Consider the following 16,543-nt stretch of genomic DNA (forward strand, 5'->3'; position numbering starts at 1 on the left):
ATTCGGCTTTCACTATTATTACCATCTTACGTCAGTATGGTAACTTTGTCACAATTAGAGAACCAGTACTGATATATTAATATTAACTGAACACTATACTTTCTTCAGATTTACTAAGTTTTCCCCCGATGTCCTTTCTCTGTTCCAGGATCCCATGTTCCGTTTAGTGATCATGTCTCTTTAGGCTCCTCTTGGCTGTGGCCATGTGTCAGACTTTCCTTGTATTTTATGACCTTGGCAACTTTGAGGAGTACGGCTCAGGCATGTTGTAGGATGCCCCTCTATTGGAATTTGTCTGATGTTTTTCATGATTATGTGTTTTGGGAGGAAGGCCCCAGAGGTAAGGTGCTATCGACATGACATTGATGACCTTGATCACCTGGCTGAGGTCGGGTTTGTCAGGTTCTTCCACTGTAAAGTTACTCTTTTTCCCCCTCCCTTTCCCTACTGTCCTCTTTGTACGGAAGTCACTGTGTAGCCCACACGTAAGGCATGAGCTATGTTCCACCTCCTGCAGGGCAGAATATCCACATAGATTATTTGGAATTCTTCTGCATGGGAGATTGGTCTGTTCTCCCTCGTTTTTTTAAATTCAGTCATTCATTTATGTCAGTATGGACTCATGGGTATTTATTTTATGCTTTGGGTTCTAATCCAATACTACTTTATTTATTTTGATGCCAAGCGACAACTGTTGCTTCTCTGTACCACTTTTCAAACCACAGTTGGACAAGGGGCATGGGTGAGGTGTAAAAGGTTTAATTACACCAAGTTGGCAACTTTGTTTTTGTTTTCTGGAACTGTGGGAAGAAAGGAAGTTTCTCCCAACTCATGGATGAGGGGTATGTGGGTTAACGACCCCAGTTTGACCACCAGCCTCCCCTGCCTCAGCCTGTCTTCAATAAGCAGCAGCGTCGGGGAAGGGGGGGGGGGGCTCCCACGGGCTTTGTACTCGCGGAAGCATTCATCTCCCTTTTCCCAAAGAGGATGACCCCATGGATCCCAATCTCAAGGCTGAAGTGAGCAAGTGCTTTCAGAACTCCATGCTCAGCTGGCTGCTCGTTGCAGTGGGGCCCTGTTCTAGAAAGCTGTGTTCCAAGCCCAGGAGCAAGAAGGGGCTAATTCATCAACACCCTTGCCCCTTCACACTCCCATTTGGTCTTCTAAACTGAGCAGACCATGCACTTCTTTCTCTTCTACCCACTGCTGACTCCCCAACACTGCCTGGGCCATGCGGTCTTCCTATACATAAACCACCCATGTCCCTGGCGTGCAGTGCCCTTTCCCCCTCAACACCCTGGAGCCCTGTGCTGCTGCACAGGACCCTGGTTGGTCCTGACCAGTACCCTGGGTTCTTGTGTACTTCATTGCTCCACAGGTTCTGAGCTCCAAGAAGGCAGGCTGGGTGTCCACTCACCTGGCACTGCTCCTGCCAGTAGACCTGGGCTCCCTATGGGCTCGTGTGGGTTGAAGTAAAGGCCTCAGGAAGTTAATGCTAAGGACGGTTTTCTGCCCTCAGGAAGTTAAGGCTAAGGACAGGAAACAGAACACATGGTCTCTCTCGGGACTGAGCTGTAGTCAAGCACCTTTAGGCCTGTGTGTAAAGAAGGCTGCAGAGAGGCTGGGCCCACGGGCCAACACTATTGTGTGCCTCGGAGGTGGGGGACGCCTACCTTGTCTTGGCCCCCACCGGGCCTTGCCAGCTCCTAACCCTGGGAACCCAGCTGTGGGTGCTCAGCCAAGCCGTTGGCGGGGCAATTAAAACACTGAATGGGTTCCAACAGGGTTAATCACAGCTGCATTTATAGAGGCGCCTTTCTCTGAGGATCTCCAAGCCCTCGTTGTGCATGATCTCATTCCTCCTCTGGGATCCCCCACCCTGGAATACCACCAAGCAGCTGGGGCCACAGTGGGTGAACAGCAGGGGAAGGGCAGTGCCGGAAGCAGCCCAGGCTGCTGCCACCCACTCGGTCAAACCAAGTGTTTGCTCTGGCAGAGGACGGGCCCTCAGTCAATGCACTACACATAAGAGGCCAGCCTACTAGGCGCCAAGTGTTCCTAAACACCATGTCAAGACCTACTGTGTGCCAGAAACCCAACTGAACAAATTTAGAGCCTCCTCGGAGCCCACATCCCCACAGCCGACTGTTGGGTCCAGTACACTGGGAGAAGTGCTTTACAAAGGGCACGGATTGGGTGTGGCTGACACCGGACGACAGGGGGACCTGGGCTGCTGCAGGGATGTCTCCCAGAGCAGGTGACCTTTGAGGTGGACTTTGAGGAATGAGTCAGGAGGGAATGGCGGGGAAGCGTGAGGACCCATGATGAGAATGCTGTGACGTGAGGCCAAGCCAAGGAACGGGGACTTGGTTGGAGAGGGCAGGTGTCAGAGTCAACAGAAGTTTTCAAGCTACCGTGTCTCCCCGAAAATAAGACACCCTGAAAAGAAGCCCTAGCATGATTTTTCAGGAGGACATGCCCTGAACACAAGCCCTAATGTGTCTTTTGGAGCAAAAATTAATATAAGACCCGGTCTTATTTTCGGGGAAACACGGTAGGAATTAACCGTTTTAGTCAGATCATTCCACTTAGGCAGTGGAGCAGAGGGCTTGTGGCCAGAGGAAGGAACACCAGGTAGGAGGTTGCGCTGGTCCAGGTTAAAGGCCATGGTGACTGAAAATGTGACAACGGGAGCTGGAACTTGTGTGTATGAGGGGACCAGGGAGAGGAAGAAGTCAGAGGTAGCTGAGCAGGGGCTGCTGCAGAGCCAGGGCAGGGAGGAAGTGCAGGGGCAGAGGAGCCCGCAGTGTTGGGGGAGCCTGCAGCCAAGGCAGGATGGGCCTCGGCCAACCCTCAGGGGCTGAGGGGCCAAGGAGCCAGCTGCCAGCACACTGAGCTCCCGGGGTTAGAGCTTCTGAGGCAGGGGCTGGCATCCCTCCTGCCTCTTTCCCTGGCTTGTCAGCCACACCAGCTAATGCTGTTTCATGGCCTCATTCCTCCCCCTAGAGGCTCTTGGAAGCAGAGCCGCTTTCACCAAAGAGGGAATGGGTTTGTGGCTTACAGGTCTCTGGTAGGGCGTCCCTAGAGTTTTGAAGTCAAGCCCTTGGCCCTCAGGCAGACCTGAAAGCCCTTTTAGGTTCTGGGACAGGACAAGAGGGGGGAGGGGAAAACAAGACTCACTGATGGCAGTTTCTAGAGACCATCTCCTGCTTAGAGGGTGGGGAGAGGCTCTCACAACTGTCTTCACCCTCATGTGGCCACACTAGCTAAAACCAGTTAGGGTCCTAGTCCTGGCTCCACCCCTCACAAGCTGTGACCTTGAGCGAGGTTTACCTTGTTAAGCCTTAACTTCCTCTTTGGTAAACAGACCTAAGACCCCCCTTCTCAGAGGTGTTCAAGTGTGATCGTTAGCTTGATCATATAATTTATTTGTCAAAACCAAGTTTACTATTTATCTGGAAGTATGGTCACTGAGTAAAGATGGATCTAAAAGTAATTTAAATATTGTAAAGCCCTGTGCGTACATGTGCAGAGATATTGCTATTACTGCAGATGCCAGGAAGAGCTGTTTGAACTCTATCTGGACATGCCCTTATTTCTGGGGCTGGGGTCTAATGGCTCTATTTCTGGGCTGAGGTTGCTCTCCAGCTAACATCAGAGAAGCTGGGGCACTCTGGCTCTTTCTCCCTGCCCTGTCCATCTCCCTTGGACCTTGCCAACCCAAAGTGCTCACTCCAGAGAAGTGGAAGGATGTGTACCCTGGGGTACAGAGGTGGCCTCATCTGAGGGCCAGCTGCCCAACTGGAAGGTATCAGCAGGGTCAGGGGCAGGGGCAGGGGCTGGCCCTAGCCCTAGGCTGGGAGTTGGCCCAATAACTTCTCTGCACCAGGATCAGGATTCTGGACAAACCGTGTTTACCAGACCAGCGAAGGGCCTATTTATAGCCTCAGCTGCTCTTCTCTCTGGGTCACGGGTGAGGGGCCAGGGTGGCTCCTCAGAGCAAGGGTAGTAGTCAGCCGAGGGGAGCCGGCTCTGCCCAGCTGCCACTGACCAGACCCCTGGGCCCCTCGGGATGGCAAAGGAAACCTTCCCCTTCACCTCCTCCACGCTGCGCTCTCTCCGCCTGCAGCGGGAGTGGCTGGAGTGGGAGGACCGGCGACGGGCAGCAGCCCAGCAATGCCGGAGCCAAAGGTGCCCCCCAAGTTCCCGGGCACGACTCACTAGGCCGCGTCGCTCCTGCCGAGACCCAGCGGTCCACAATGCCCTGTTCTCTGGCGACCTGCAACAGATCCAAGCCCTGTTCCAAGATGAAGACACCGCCAACATGATTGTGGAGACTGTGAGCAACCAGCTGGCCTGGTCGGCTGAACAGGGTAGGGAGCACCAGGTGGGGGCAGAAGAGGAGGGAGAGGGAAGAGGTGGGGGTGGGAGGGGGAGAGTCTCAGCCCCATCGGCTCCCTCCAGACCTAGACTAGACCCATCCCTTCTCACTAGCTTCCTCCCAAACAGAAATGAGGCATCGTTAATGGTTTATATGTCTTATCAGAATTAAAGTTGTATTAACATTAATTACATAGGAACACAGTTATATTCTAATTCAATTTTTTCCATGAGTATATATCCACATATTTGAATATTTTTGACGTCCACAGAAAAAATTATAATTCATATGCTAGCTTATAACCTGATTTTTTCCATGTAATATCTTTCTATGGCAATAGCCATAAGTCGACATAATATTTTAAACAGGTGCATAAATTCTACTGTATGGGTATGCCATGATTTTTGTAACTAGCCCCCAAAGCAATTGGATAAATTGGGTTCCTTTTTAAAAAATTATTTTAAACGGCCATATGATGAGCATCTTTGTATACTTGCCAGCTGATTTCCTTAGGGTCTATTCTGACCAGAAAGGTTTGTCCAGGTAAATGAAATACTTCAATTGAGATTGCCCTGCTCTTAAGATTGACAGGAGATTGCCTCCAACCCCACCCATGGGTTTGGAGGTTCAAAATCCTTGGAGAGCTTATATTCTCACAGTCACCACAGGCTCCAAATTCCTGCTTGGCTTCAACTGTTAGAGCTGTGACTCCACCCAGGGCATCCCTGTCTCATCCCACAGCATGTCCATCACCCTTCAAATGGAACTTGGCCTTAATTTCAATCCTAGTAATAAATAAAACATACTTTACCCAAGATTTAGGAAACCTGGGAACTTATTTCACCATAATGCAAACAACTTGCAGTTGGGTATTAGGCACGTATGTCCTTTAAACAAGCCGTGGCCATTTCTACAATTTGGATCCACCATCAGTCCCATGATCAACCCCTCTCCCCACTCTTCCTTTCTATAACCCCACCTCTCATTCTACCCCCCGCTGTGCCCCCCACTTCCACCCCCACCGTCCCTACCCGAGGCGTGTCCTAGAACTCCAAACTCATGGCTCCTTCAGCTCTGTTGGTTGGCCACTTGGAAGCTCAGCTCCAGGACCTCCTGTTCATAACCTTCCCCACCCCCATCCCCAACACCAGATCCAAAAGAGCCAAAGACTCCATCAGCAACTTGAAGACCCAGAAGTTTCCTTAATAGGATTCACCCTCCTTAGTTGCCCTGATGGTTTTAAAGAGCAATTAATTTTTTTCAACGACACACTATGTTTTGTTACAGACAGACAAACTGCTCTAAAAGGCTGTTCCAATTTGCACTCCCAAATCAGGGCTTGAGTGAGCCCCTCTCCACAGGTACAGCCTGACACAGCATTTGTGCTCAGCCAGGGGTGCAGAGGGAAGGCCAGAGTCAGCTGTTCACCACCGCCTGCCCTACCTGCTGGTCTCACATCACCCCCAACACTGCCTGTTCTCCCCAGGGTTCTGGGTATTGACCCCCAAGACCAAGCAGACGGTGCCCCTCACCATCACTGCAGCCCGAGGCTACATTGACTGTGCCCGCCACCTCATCCGGCAGGGAGCGGAGCTGGACGCCAGGGTTGGGGGCCGGGCCGCCTTGCATGAGGCCTGTGCCCAGGCCCAGTCCGACTGTGTACGGCTGCTGCTGACCTTCGGTGCCAAGGCCAATGTGTTGTCTGAGGAAGGCACGACCCCTTTGCACCTCTGCACAGCCCCTGAATCCTTGCAGTAGGTGCCCAGGGGCTGAGATGGTTTGGGGAGGGAGTGTGGGTGTGTCTCCGGCTCACAGCCAGGAGAAGGGGAGAAGCACCTCATATACTCCTGTCCTCACAACAACCTGGGCGATAGGTCTCATTCTATGGAAGAGAAAATGGGCTCAGAAGGGATTAAAGACTTGGCCAAGGTCACATCAGCTAAGCCCAGGAGGCAGAAGCCCTGCTGCTGTTCGAGAAAACCCTGTTCCAACTGCTGTCTCATTCCCCATGAACCCTCTGTAGCCAAATTCCTGGCTGTTTTGAGCTAGACATCTAGAAAGATCTAGCCTGATGTTTCCCAACCTTATATGAAGCCCCACACACCTCCTCCTCCCACCTTTTTAAGGTCAACAGTTTCTTCGACCTCCTACATGATGGTATTTGCACTTTTACAAATCAGGTCCACAGACAGAACTGGCGGTGTTAAGGGTCAAAGACTCCTGGGAGACACTCTACAGCCCGTATGCTGGGACCCTCTCCCTAGCGTAGGTCTAGATCAGGGACGAACCCAGAAGTGACCCAAATTTTCCAGCCCTTTCTTGAGTTTTCATGGGCGTGTGGTGCACTTCCCAGCATACTTTATCTTTTCAAGTGAAATGAGAAAGAATAATTCCACTTACTAAAATACTACTGAGTGAGCTTTTCAGTGTTACTTAAATTTGGTATTTGTAAACAAAAATTAGTCCATGATTAGAATTTACCAAGGTAATAGATTCAGTAGTTATGGATGACTAGCTGCTACTCAACTCTTGGCCACTGAGCAGTGTACTGAAGGGCAGCTGGAATTCTGGCCATTGAGGGGAAGGACACTTGGTCATCGGGGTTTCATTGGGGTTGACGGATCTGCTCCTGAGTTCCAGTGGCTGTCATTCTAGCTTTTTAATTAGAAATTACTGTTAGTTTCATCATTAATGTAGTTTGTTGTGTGTTTGGTTTACCCCACAGTGGTGAATGATACTTGCCTCTACAGTGTTCTGGCCTGTAATTTTTCCACAAACTAGAAGACTGTGAGAAGCATGTGCTTCCTAAAGTCTGGTTTTTGTTATTTGGTTTTGTTTGGTTTCTTTAGAGGAAAAGTGGAGTAGGTGGGTCCCCAAGTGCCTTCCTTTGTTGGACTGGGTGTGGCTGGTCTGAAAAGGTGGTCTTCAAGTTTGGAGGCAGGAGGGAAATATTAGGACTTCTCTTTCTTTTGGATCATATACTTTAATTTTCTATGTTTCATAGTGTACACAGTAGTGGCTTTTCACTTTTTTTGTCTGCTATCAAAATGTTAGGAGACCACTGACAAATGATTCAGAACCAGGCCTTGGGGTCCCAGTGGGATTGGGGAGTCAGGTTCCACTCTAGGAGAAGTGTCTAATTCCAGTGTAGCCACTAACTTGCTGTGTGTCCTTGGCTGCACTGCGAAGTTTTTCACCTGAAAACTGAAGATGCTCCTGGTACTTTAAAGGGCCGTCAGCTCTGCTGTCTGTCGCAGGGCTGCTGTGAGTCTGACAGTGGACATCAGGCTCACCTCCAAGTGTGGGAGGTGGCAAGAAATGGTGTAGGAGATGACAGCAGACGGGGGTTCCCAGGCCAGGCCTTGGTCCTTCAGGACTTGCCTTGGCAGGTGCGCCAAGCTGCTGCTGGAGGCGGGAGCAACCGTGAACATGGCTGCACGGGAAAGCGAGGTGACGCCCCTGCATGTGGCGGCAGCACGAGGCCTGGAGGAGCACGTGGCCCTCTACCTGAAGCACGGAGCCAACGTGGGCTTGCGCACCAGCCAGGGTGAGACGGCCCTGAACGCGGCGTGCGCGGGGGCCGAGAGCCCAGGCAGTGACCGGCAGCACCAGGCCACCGTGCAACGGCTCCTGGAGGCCGGGGCGGATGCCCGGGCCGCTGGGCGCAAGCGCCACACACCGCTGCATAACGCCTGTGCCAATGGCTGTGGGGCTCTGGCTGAGCTGCTGCTACGCCACGGGGCCTGCGCTGGAGTCCCCAATGCAGCGGGCCACACACCTATGGACTGTGCGCTGCAGGCTGTCCAGGATGCCCCCAACGGGGAGCCCGAAGTCCTCTTCACTGCGCTGCTGGACTACGGGGCCCAGCCTGTGCACCCTGAGGTGTGCAGGGACGGCCTGTGAAAGGACGCTTCAGTTGGGTGGGGGGAGCCTGCGTGTGGAATTGCCCTGCCACAGGGGGAGAGAAGGGGCCAAGAGACTGGGAGCCCACCTTCTGTGGCCAGATGTCTGTCCCCATCTTGGGAAGCACCAGTCAGTGAGGGCTATGGGGGAGGACATCCAAGGTAGACAAGGAAAGGAATTCCCAGGAAACTGACTGGAGCCAGAAGGTTGGGGAGGCATGGAAAAGGCTTTGGAGACTAAGCTCTTGGCCCCCCAAATTTGAGTGAGTGGGGCTGTGCTTAGGCTGGATTTAGGTCTGCCCCTGGTTGAGAGAGGCATGATGCCCCTGAGACCCTCTTTTGATTCCTAGATGCTGAAACACTGTGCCAACTTCCCTCGGGCCCTGGAAGTCCTGCTTAATGCCTATCCTTGTGTCCCATCCTGTGATACCTGGGTTGACGCGGTGCTCCCAGAGCTGTGGCAGGTATGTCCACCCTAGGGGCACAGATCCTTCCTGGCTCGAGATACGAAGGCAGATTTGGGCCCTAGGCCTATCCCTACAGGATGGGCTTCTGGAGGGAGGAGCCCCTCTGAATAACCTCTACTTCCACACACTTCTCCAGCTTCTCCGTCACCGGCATCAGCACAGACGTTTGTCAGCATCTCTGACTCAGCAGGCACTGTGCCAGCATTATTAGAGTGGGGGTGGGTGCAGACACAGCTGAGTCTGGGCTCTGCAGTGTGGTCCCAGGTCCCACGTCCCCTGCAGGGCCTCTCTGGCTCTGAATCTGAGTCCTTCAGGATGCGCCAAAGTTTGCATGTTGCAAAATCCTAGGGCCCTACCACTAGATGGCCCCCAGTTGGAAAGGCAGAGTCAATAGTATTGGGCCATCTGACCCTGTTCCACTTCTGGCCTAGGAGCATGAAGCCTTCTACAGCTCTGCCCTGAGCATGGTGAACCAGCCGAGGCGGCTGCAGCACCTGGCCCGCCTGGCTGTGCGTGCCCAGTTGGGTAGCCGCTGCCGACAAGCCACCGCCCGCCTCCCACTGCCCCCTCTCCTCAGGGACTACCTGCTGCTCCGTGGGGAGGGGCGCATCCAGTGAGCACGCCTGGCTGCTCCCACAGCTTGTCTTGCTTTCTCCATCTGTTGTGCCCCCCAACCCTAGAGGGTCAATTCCTGGCCCTCTGTCCGCACTCCGCATACCTTCCTGGGCCAGTCCTCCCTCACTGGGTTCTTAAGCCAGCTACTAACTTCCAACCTGTCCTGAGCTTCAGCTCCTCTCTCCAATGGGAAGGTCTGTAGACTCAGCCTTCGCCCACCTCCTCTCCTTTGCTTAAGTGGATGATGGCCCCTCTGTATACCCAGGCCCCACATCAGGAGGTGGGGATCCTTGTTGCCCTCCATTCCCTGCCACCAATGTACCTCTTCAGCTCCCAGAGTGACAGACTCTGCCTCTAGCTGAACTGCCTCTGCCCAACCTGTCATTGTCACCTGAAGGGCAGACCTCACTGACTGGTCTTGCTTCCCTTTGCTTCCATGCATTTGCATGTGCTGTTCCCCAACCTTGGTATACCCTTCCCACATTTTTTGCCCTGGTCAAGCTGATTTGACCCTCAGGACAGCTCAATAGCACTATTTTCCAACCTAGCAGGTAGCCTTCTTGGTATCGTACTTATTTAACTAAGAGCCCATGTCTGCCTCAACTGTATTTCTTGAACAGGCATTTCAGTAAATGGTTGTTGAGGGAGGAATAAACGCATGATACCTGGGAACTATTTATGGTCGTGTTCCTCCCCTCCCCCCACCCAAGTGCTGCATGGTGTTTTAAACAGTGATCACCACACGTGTGATCTCTGAGGGCCTGTGACAAGAGGACCAGCCACCAACTGTCCCCTGTCTCTCACTTCTTCCCTTGGTCCCAGAGTCAAATGTACCACCATTCATCTTTAAGAGGAAGCTTTTGAAACCAGTCACTTTTTATGAACGCAAATAAATGATTTGTGTACAGAACTAATGTGTGGATGTTGTTAGGTTGAAATGTGGCTGATGCTATGGAAGGTAGTGTGGAGGTTCCTCAAGAAATTATGAATAGAATTACTATACGACCCAGCAATCGCTCTCTTGAGTATCTACCCAAAAAATCTGAAAGCATTTCTCTATAGAGACATGTGTACTCCAATGTTCATTGCAGCTTTGTTTACGGTGGCCAAGACATGGAAACAACCAAAATGTCCTTCGATAGATAAATGGATAAAGAAGTTGTGGTACATATACACAATGGAATACTATTCGGCATTAAGGAAAGATGATATAGGAGCATTTGTGACAACATGGATGGATCTTGAGAGTATAATGCTAAGTGAAATAAGTCAGACAGAAAAAGCAGAGAACCCTATGATTTCACTGATATGTGGTATATAAACCAAAAACAACAAAAGAACAAGACAAACAAATGAGAAACAAAAACTCATAGACACAGATAGTAATTTAGTGGTTACCAGAGGGTAAGGGGGTGGGGGTGGGTGATGAGGGTAAGGGGGATCAAATATATGGTGATGGAAGAACTGACTCTGGGTGGTGAACACACAATGGGATTTATAGATGATATAATACAGAATTGTACACCTGAAATCTATGTAAATTTATTAACAATTGTCACCCCAATAAATCTAATTAAAAAAAAAAAAAAGAAATGTGGCTACCACTCCATGTTTCCCCCCCCCCCTTTGTCCTCTTCTGTGTTTCCCAAGTTTTCTGCACTGAGCAACTGTTACTCTTGTGATAGGAAAAAGGGTATACGAACAACACAAGCCCCCTCCCAGATCCCTAGTCTGTAGTGCCCACCACAGGAGGGCACTGAGGAGGGACTCCCAACAGCTTGCACTCCTGTCCTTTTGCTGAAGGATCCTTGGATCTCCAAGGCCATTCCCATTTGGAGGCCTGTGGTAGAGATGAGTCGGGAGTTGTGGGCGTGGCCTCCTGCAGCTATTGCCCTGCTTCCCCCTCCTGCAGCTATTGCCCTGCTTCCCTTCCTCTGCGGAGAGTTGTACCTGTGGAGATGCCCTTTAACCAACACAAAGACAGGATTTTACCTCGTTATGCATAGCAGCAACCTCTCCTTTCTGGACATTTTTATTTTGATTTCACAGAGCCAAAGGCCGAAGAGAAGAATAGGGGATATTCTCTAATCTTGGGCCCAAACTAGAAGCCTCATTTTCAGGGGAGTATGCTGAGCTGTCCACCCCCTCACAGCAGGCTGATCCCACTGAGCTCAGCTTTTCCTGTTATATTTACTGCTACAAGATATCTGTTTAAAGAAAACAAAAGACACATGTGATTGTACTATTTGGGGGTAAGAGAACATTTTCCAGGGTAAAAGCCTAAAAGAAAAGGTCAATAGATCTAGATATCAAAAAAGTTTAAATATGGTTTTATAAAGACACCAAATCATAAACATAAGTAAAAGGCAAAATATTGGAAAATGTTGCTGCAGCTAAAAGATTTCATTCCCTTGATCTGTGAGGCAGAAACATGTTTTATCACCATTATTGACTTGGTACCTCTACAGTGCAGAGCGCGGACACTCAAATATCTGGCAAATAATTGAATGACCCAATGTCATCAGCCATCAGGGAAATGCAAATTTAAATAGCAATATGACATGAATTCTTCCACTAGATTGGGGGAAATTTTAAAGATTGATAATATACAAGGCCCATGAAGATATAGAGAAATGAGTTCTTGAACATCCTGTTGGTGGGAAAGGAAATTGCCTCTGTGGTGGGCAATTTAACAGTACCCTTAAACACTGCTCCCCAGTTACACAAAAGGCTGGTATATTCATCCCAGCAATCTCGGCAAGCGGCACTTGGTAAACAAATCCACCCTATGGAATACAGTTCAGCCCTTACAAAGGTAGGACCTGCAGAAGGAAAGAACTGGGGAGGGATTCCACGTAAACAGCATTTGTATTGCCTTGTACAGATTTCCAAGATTGTTATTAAAGAGAAAAAACAGGTTGGACTACAATATGTACAGCAAAGAAAACTGAACCCATGATTGTAGATGAATAGAAAAAGACAAGGAAGGCAGGTACCCAAGAATTCCACTCTGGGGAGGGGAGAGGGACTGTGCTAGTCAGGCTTTTTATGGTCTGGGTTTGAAATTTTAACAAAGGAGTTTCCATGGATTCTTGTGAAATTAAAAAAAAAAATTAAGGAAGAATGTGTGGAAGAAAGGGCAAAAGGCTCAAACAGTTAATTTACAGTGTTTGATGAAATATGAAAAACATGCACACTCACTAGTAATCCAATGAATGTAAATAAAAGAAACAGACACCCTTTGCCTATTGGTTAAGCAAACATGAAACGAATAACATCTAGTAGTTAGGGAAGGAGGACTTTTTGTGTGTGTGTCTTTTTACATTTTTTTTATTTGATCAATTTGACATGTTACAATTTATAAATTTAAGATGTACAGTGTGTTACTTTGATGCATTTATATATTGTAACATAATTGCCATTGAAGCAATATGTATCACATTATGTTATTATAGTGCAGTATTATAGACTGTATTCATTATACTGTGCATAAGAGATGGCTTATTTACTTATTTACTAGTTACCCTTAAACACCATTAGTCTTATCTCCCCAGCACTCTTTGCTTTTTAATAAAACAGATTTACTATATTTAGTAAAGGCAGAATCCCAGGATGTACAGATACATTCACCATTCTATAGCCATTTTAATTGTACGTAAAGTTATAAAAATACCTAACTTCAATAGTTTATGAAAAATAAACATCTCACAAACTACATCATGAAAAATGTTCGATGGAGTTAAAATCAATTAAAATACTCTGCTAATTTTTAATTATTATTATATTTAAAAGAAACCAGCTTTGGGCAGTGATATAGTCCCAACTGCAGAATTCTTTCTTTCCTTGCTTTTCCTCTCAAGCAAAACCCCAACCTCAAAAACCGAACCCTGAAAGCACCCCTAACTGCATCTTGTCCTTTGCTATACACGCTCACAAAACATATCCCTTGTCAGGCTCAACCTTCCTTTTTTCCAACTCTTCATCACAGCTGCTGAGCATTCCAAGTCTATTGCATCCCTAGCCAATTCTTCCTTCTTCCCTTCTATCCATTTTCCTCACTGCCATGGCTATCTTAAGACTTTGCCTATGGTTAGCAAAGAATTATCTCATATTCTCCCCAACTTCTCTCAATCCACCCATCATTGTTTCAATAAATCTTTATCAAGTACCTGCTGGGATAGATTTGGGGGATAATGGAATAATAATAATAAAACACAGTTCCTGACTTCAAGGAATTTGGTAAGACAAAAAAATGACAAATGACAATGTAGTGTGATGTTATGACAGAAGTCAGTCCATGCAACTTGGGGAACACAGAGTGTATGTACCTAACCCAAATGGATGGGTCAGGTACCTGGGGCAGGAAATTTCCCACCTCCTCCCCAGGGCAGGCCCCGCTACTAGCTCAGCCCTCCAGGGTTCTAGAGGGCACGGCTCAAGCAATATTCCCTTCTGAGATTGCCTTTATCTTCACTTCTCCCCTTCTATGCTCTTTCCTCTGGCTTATAAACATCTTCGTGATGCTCATGTCTCTCAAAACTTCACCCATCTATTCCCTGTTCCTCTCTAGCCTCTACCAGGGTCTTCGGGAAAGAGAACACTAGTGGGTACTACTTACATTGCAGGTAGGAATGGAAATAGGTACAACCTTCTAGAGGACAGTGGGGCACCATGTATCACAAACCTTAAAAGTGTGAACACCCTTTGACCCAGCATTCCAGTTTCAGGAATTTATGCTAGGAGGAAGAAAATCATGGATGTGTACAAAACTCTGCCATCAAATATTTGACATACAGATATTTATCAAAACACTGTTTAAAAACAAAGTACTGGGGTCGGCCCGGTGGCTCAGGCAGTTAGAGCTCCATGCTCCTAACTCCGAAGGCTGCCGGTTCGATTCCCACATGGGCCAGTGGGCTCTCAACCACAAGGTTGCCAGTTCAACTCATCAAGTCCCACAAGGGATGGTGGGCTCTGCCTCCTGCAACTAAAGATTGAACAGGGCACCTTGAGCTGAGCTGCCGCTGAGCTCCCGGATGGCTCAGTTAGTTGGAGTGCGTCCTCTCAACCACAAGGTTTTCAATTCCCGCAAGGGATGGTGGGCTGCGCCCCCTGCAACTAGCAACGGGCAACTGGACCTGGGGGTGGGGAACTAAGACTGAAAGGACAACAACTTGAAGCTGCACAGCACCCTCCACAACTAAGATTGAAAGGACAACAACTTGACTTAGAAAAAAAGTCCTGGAAGTACACACTGTTCCCCAATAAAGTCCTGTTCCCCTTCCCCAATAAAATCTAAAAAATAAAAGAAAAGAATAAATCAACCTTTAAAAAAAATAATATTTAAAAAAAATATATTTGATGACATGGGAAAAACTTCATGGTATATAGTTAAGTGAAAGAAGTAGGTGACCAAATATTGACAATAAGAGCATATAAATATAAAAACTACAAAGAAAAAAGGAAACACAAAGAAAAACAACAAAAAAGATCATATAAGTATATATAGCACAGTACCTGACACATAATAAATTCTCAAAAGCATTAATAGTGGCTCAATTGAATGGTTTTTCCTTCCCACAAATATTTGAGGGCCCTGAACCTGCTATTCTCTGGAACTTTGCTTGGTAAATCTCTACGCATTCTTCAAAATTCTGTTGAACTGTACTGTGATGCTCTGCCCCACCTTGTGTTCTTCAAAATAAAAACACTAAGCTTTCAACCCAAAAGGTACATGTATGCAGAAATTAAAACAGTACCATTCATCTCACAAACATATTGTTGACCAACAGAAGCCAAACAAAAGAACTGAAAGCAGGGAGTCAGACACATGCACATCAGTGTTCACTGTTCATAGCAACAGTATTTGCAATAGCCCAAAGGTGGAAACAACACAAATGTCCATTAACACATGAATGGATCGAGAAAATGCATATACATACAATGGAGTATTATTCAGCCTTAAAAAGGAACACAATTTTGATATGGTATACAACGTGAATAACCCTTGAAAACATGCTAAGTGAAATAAGCCAGACACAGAAAGACAAATACTGTATGATTCTACTTATACGAGATACCCAGAATAGGCAAATTCAGAGACATAAAGTAAAATAGAAGAGGGAGGGGGAACGGATACAGGAAATGGATAGTGGTGATGGGTGCACCACATTGTGAATGTATTTAATGCCACTGACTTAGCCACTTAAAATGGTAAATTTCATGTATATTTTACCACAATAAAGACTTAAAAAGAAAAAAAAAGCCAGGCACGAGAGTACATACTGTTCAATTGCATTTATACAAAGTACAACACCAGAAAATTAATCTATGGTGACAAAAGTCAGAATAGTGACCACTCTTCGTATGTTACTGGCTGAAAGAGGACAAAAAAGGGAGTTATGGGTCATTTTCTATTTCTTGATCTGAGCGCTGGTTCCACTGGTGTGTTCTGTTGGTGAAAACCACCCAGCCCTTCGCTTATGAGTTTGCCTCCGTCTGCGTTATTTATACTTCAATCAATAGTTCACCAGAAAACAACAAACGCCCCAGCACATCTTTAGAAAAAAAATGTAACTGCAAAAATCTGCATAAGTTCTTGAAAGCTGAACTTTTTTTCCTGTCTTTTTTGGGGCTCCTGCTTTTCTTGTGCTCTGAGCCTGCGCTGAATCTGTGCCTTCTTTGAAATGCTTTCTCGCCTAATTTACCAAGTTCTCACAGTACCTCGGGCCGCATTCTCCGAGCACCGGAAGGGGACTAAATTGTCTCCTGGTTTGTCTCCCGACTAGCCCTGAGGTTAATTCTTGGAGGTCAGAGACTAGTCCTTACTCATCCTGCCAACGGAGAAGCAGTAAACCCAATCAGCCCGAGAGGCTGGGAGCAAGGCCGGAAGAAAAAGGCTGGAAAGAAGGAAGCGCCATTTGGGTCCTAACCAGCGGTGCCAGCCCGCTCAGTCTTCCGTTCGCGAAACCACGCCCTCTTCTATCGCCAATCCCACCTCCCTCCTGGCTCCGCCCCTCAACTCACGGCTTCTCAGGTCCCGTCCACTGGGCGTGGCTCCGCCTCAAGAGGACCAGGGTCCCGCCAACGATGACTCCGCCTCTCCTTCCGCTGAGAAACCTGTCCCTTTTATTTAACGAATACGTCAGCCCGCCTTACGTATCTTTTGCGTCATCAGT

At 48.1% G+C, this 16,543-nt stretch overlaps 1 protein-coding gene across 1 annotated transcript; it reads left to right on the forward strand.

Annotated features, from left to right (window-relative positions):
* The first annotated feature begins 3,964 nt into the window (after nucleotides 1-3,964).
* ASB16 (ankyrin repeat and SOCS box containing 16) lies at nucleotides 3,965-10,940 on the forward strand. The gene is made up of 5 exons (XM_081028515.1): nucleotides 3,965-4,373; nucleotides 5,868-6,135; nucleotides 7,771-8,263; nucleotides 8,634-8,747; nucleotides 9,182-10,940. The coding sequence occupies exons 1-5, from the start codon at nucleotides 4,073-4,075 to the stop codon at nucleotides 9,365-9,367; spliced, it is 1,362 nt and encodes a 453-aa protein (XP_080884641.1). The 5' UTR covers nucleotides 3,965-4,072; the 3' UTR covers nucleotides 9,368-10,940.
* The last annotated feature ends 5,603 nt before the right edge of the window (nucleotides 10,941-16,543 follow it).

The sequence above is a fragment of the Rhinolophus hipposideros genome (genome assembly GCF_964194185.1).
Source record: "Rhinolophus hipposideros genome assembly, chromosome: 20".
Classification (NCBI taxonomy): Eukaryota; Metazoa; Chordata; class Mammalia; order Chiroptera; family Rhinolophidae; genus Rhinolophus; species Rhinolophus hipposideros.

Coding starts and splice junctions, on each gene's coding strand:
- ASB16 (XM_081028515.1), top strand. CDS start 4,073: ATGGCAAAGGAAACCTTCCCCTTCACCTCCTCCACGCTGCGCTCTCTC. Junction 4,374..5,867: donor GGCCTGGTCGGCTGAACAGG/GTAGGGAGCACC, acceptor TGTTCTCCCCAG/GGTTCTGGGTATTGACCCCC. Junction 6,136..7,770: donor ACAGCCCCTGAATCCTTGCA/GTAGGTGCCCAG, acceptor TTGCCTTGGCAG/GTGCGCCAAGCTGCTGCTGG.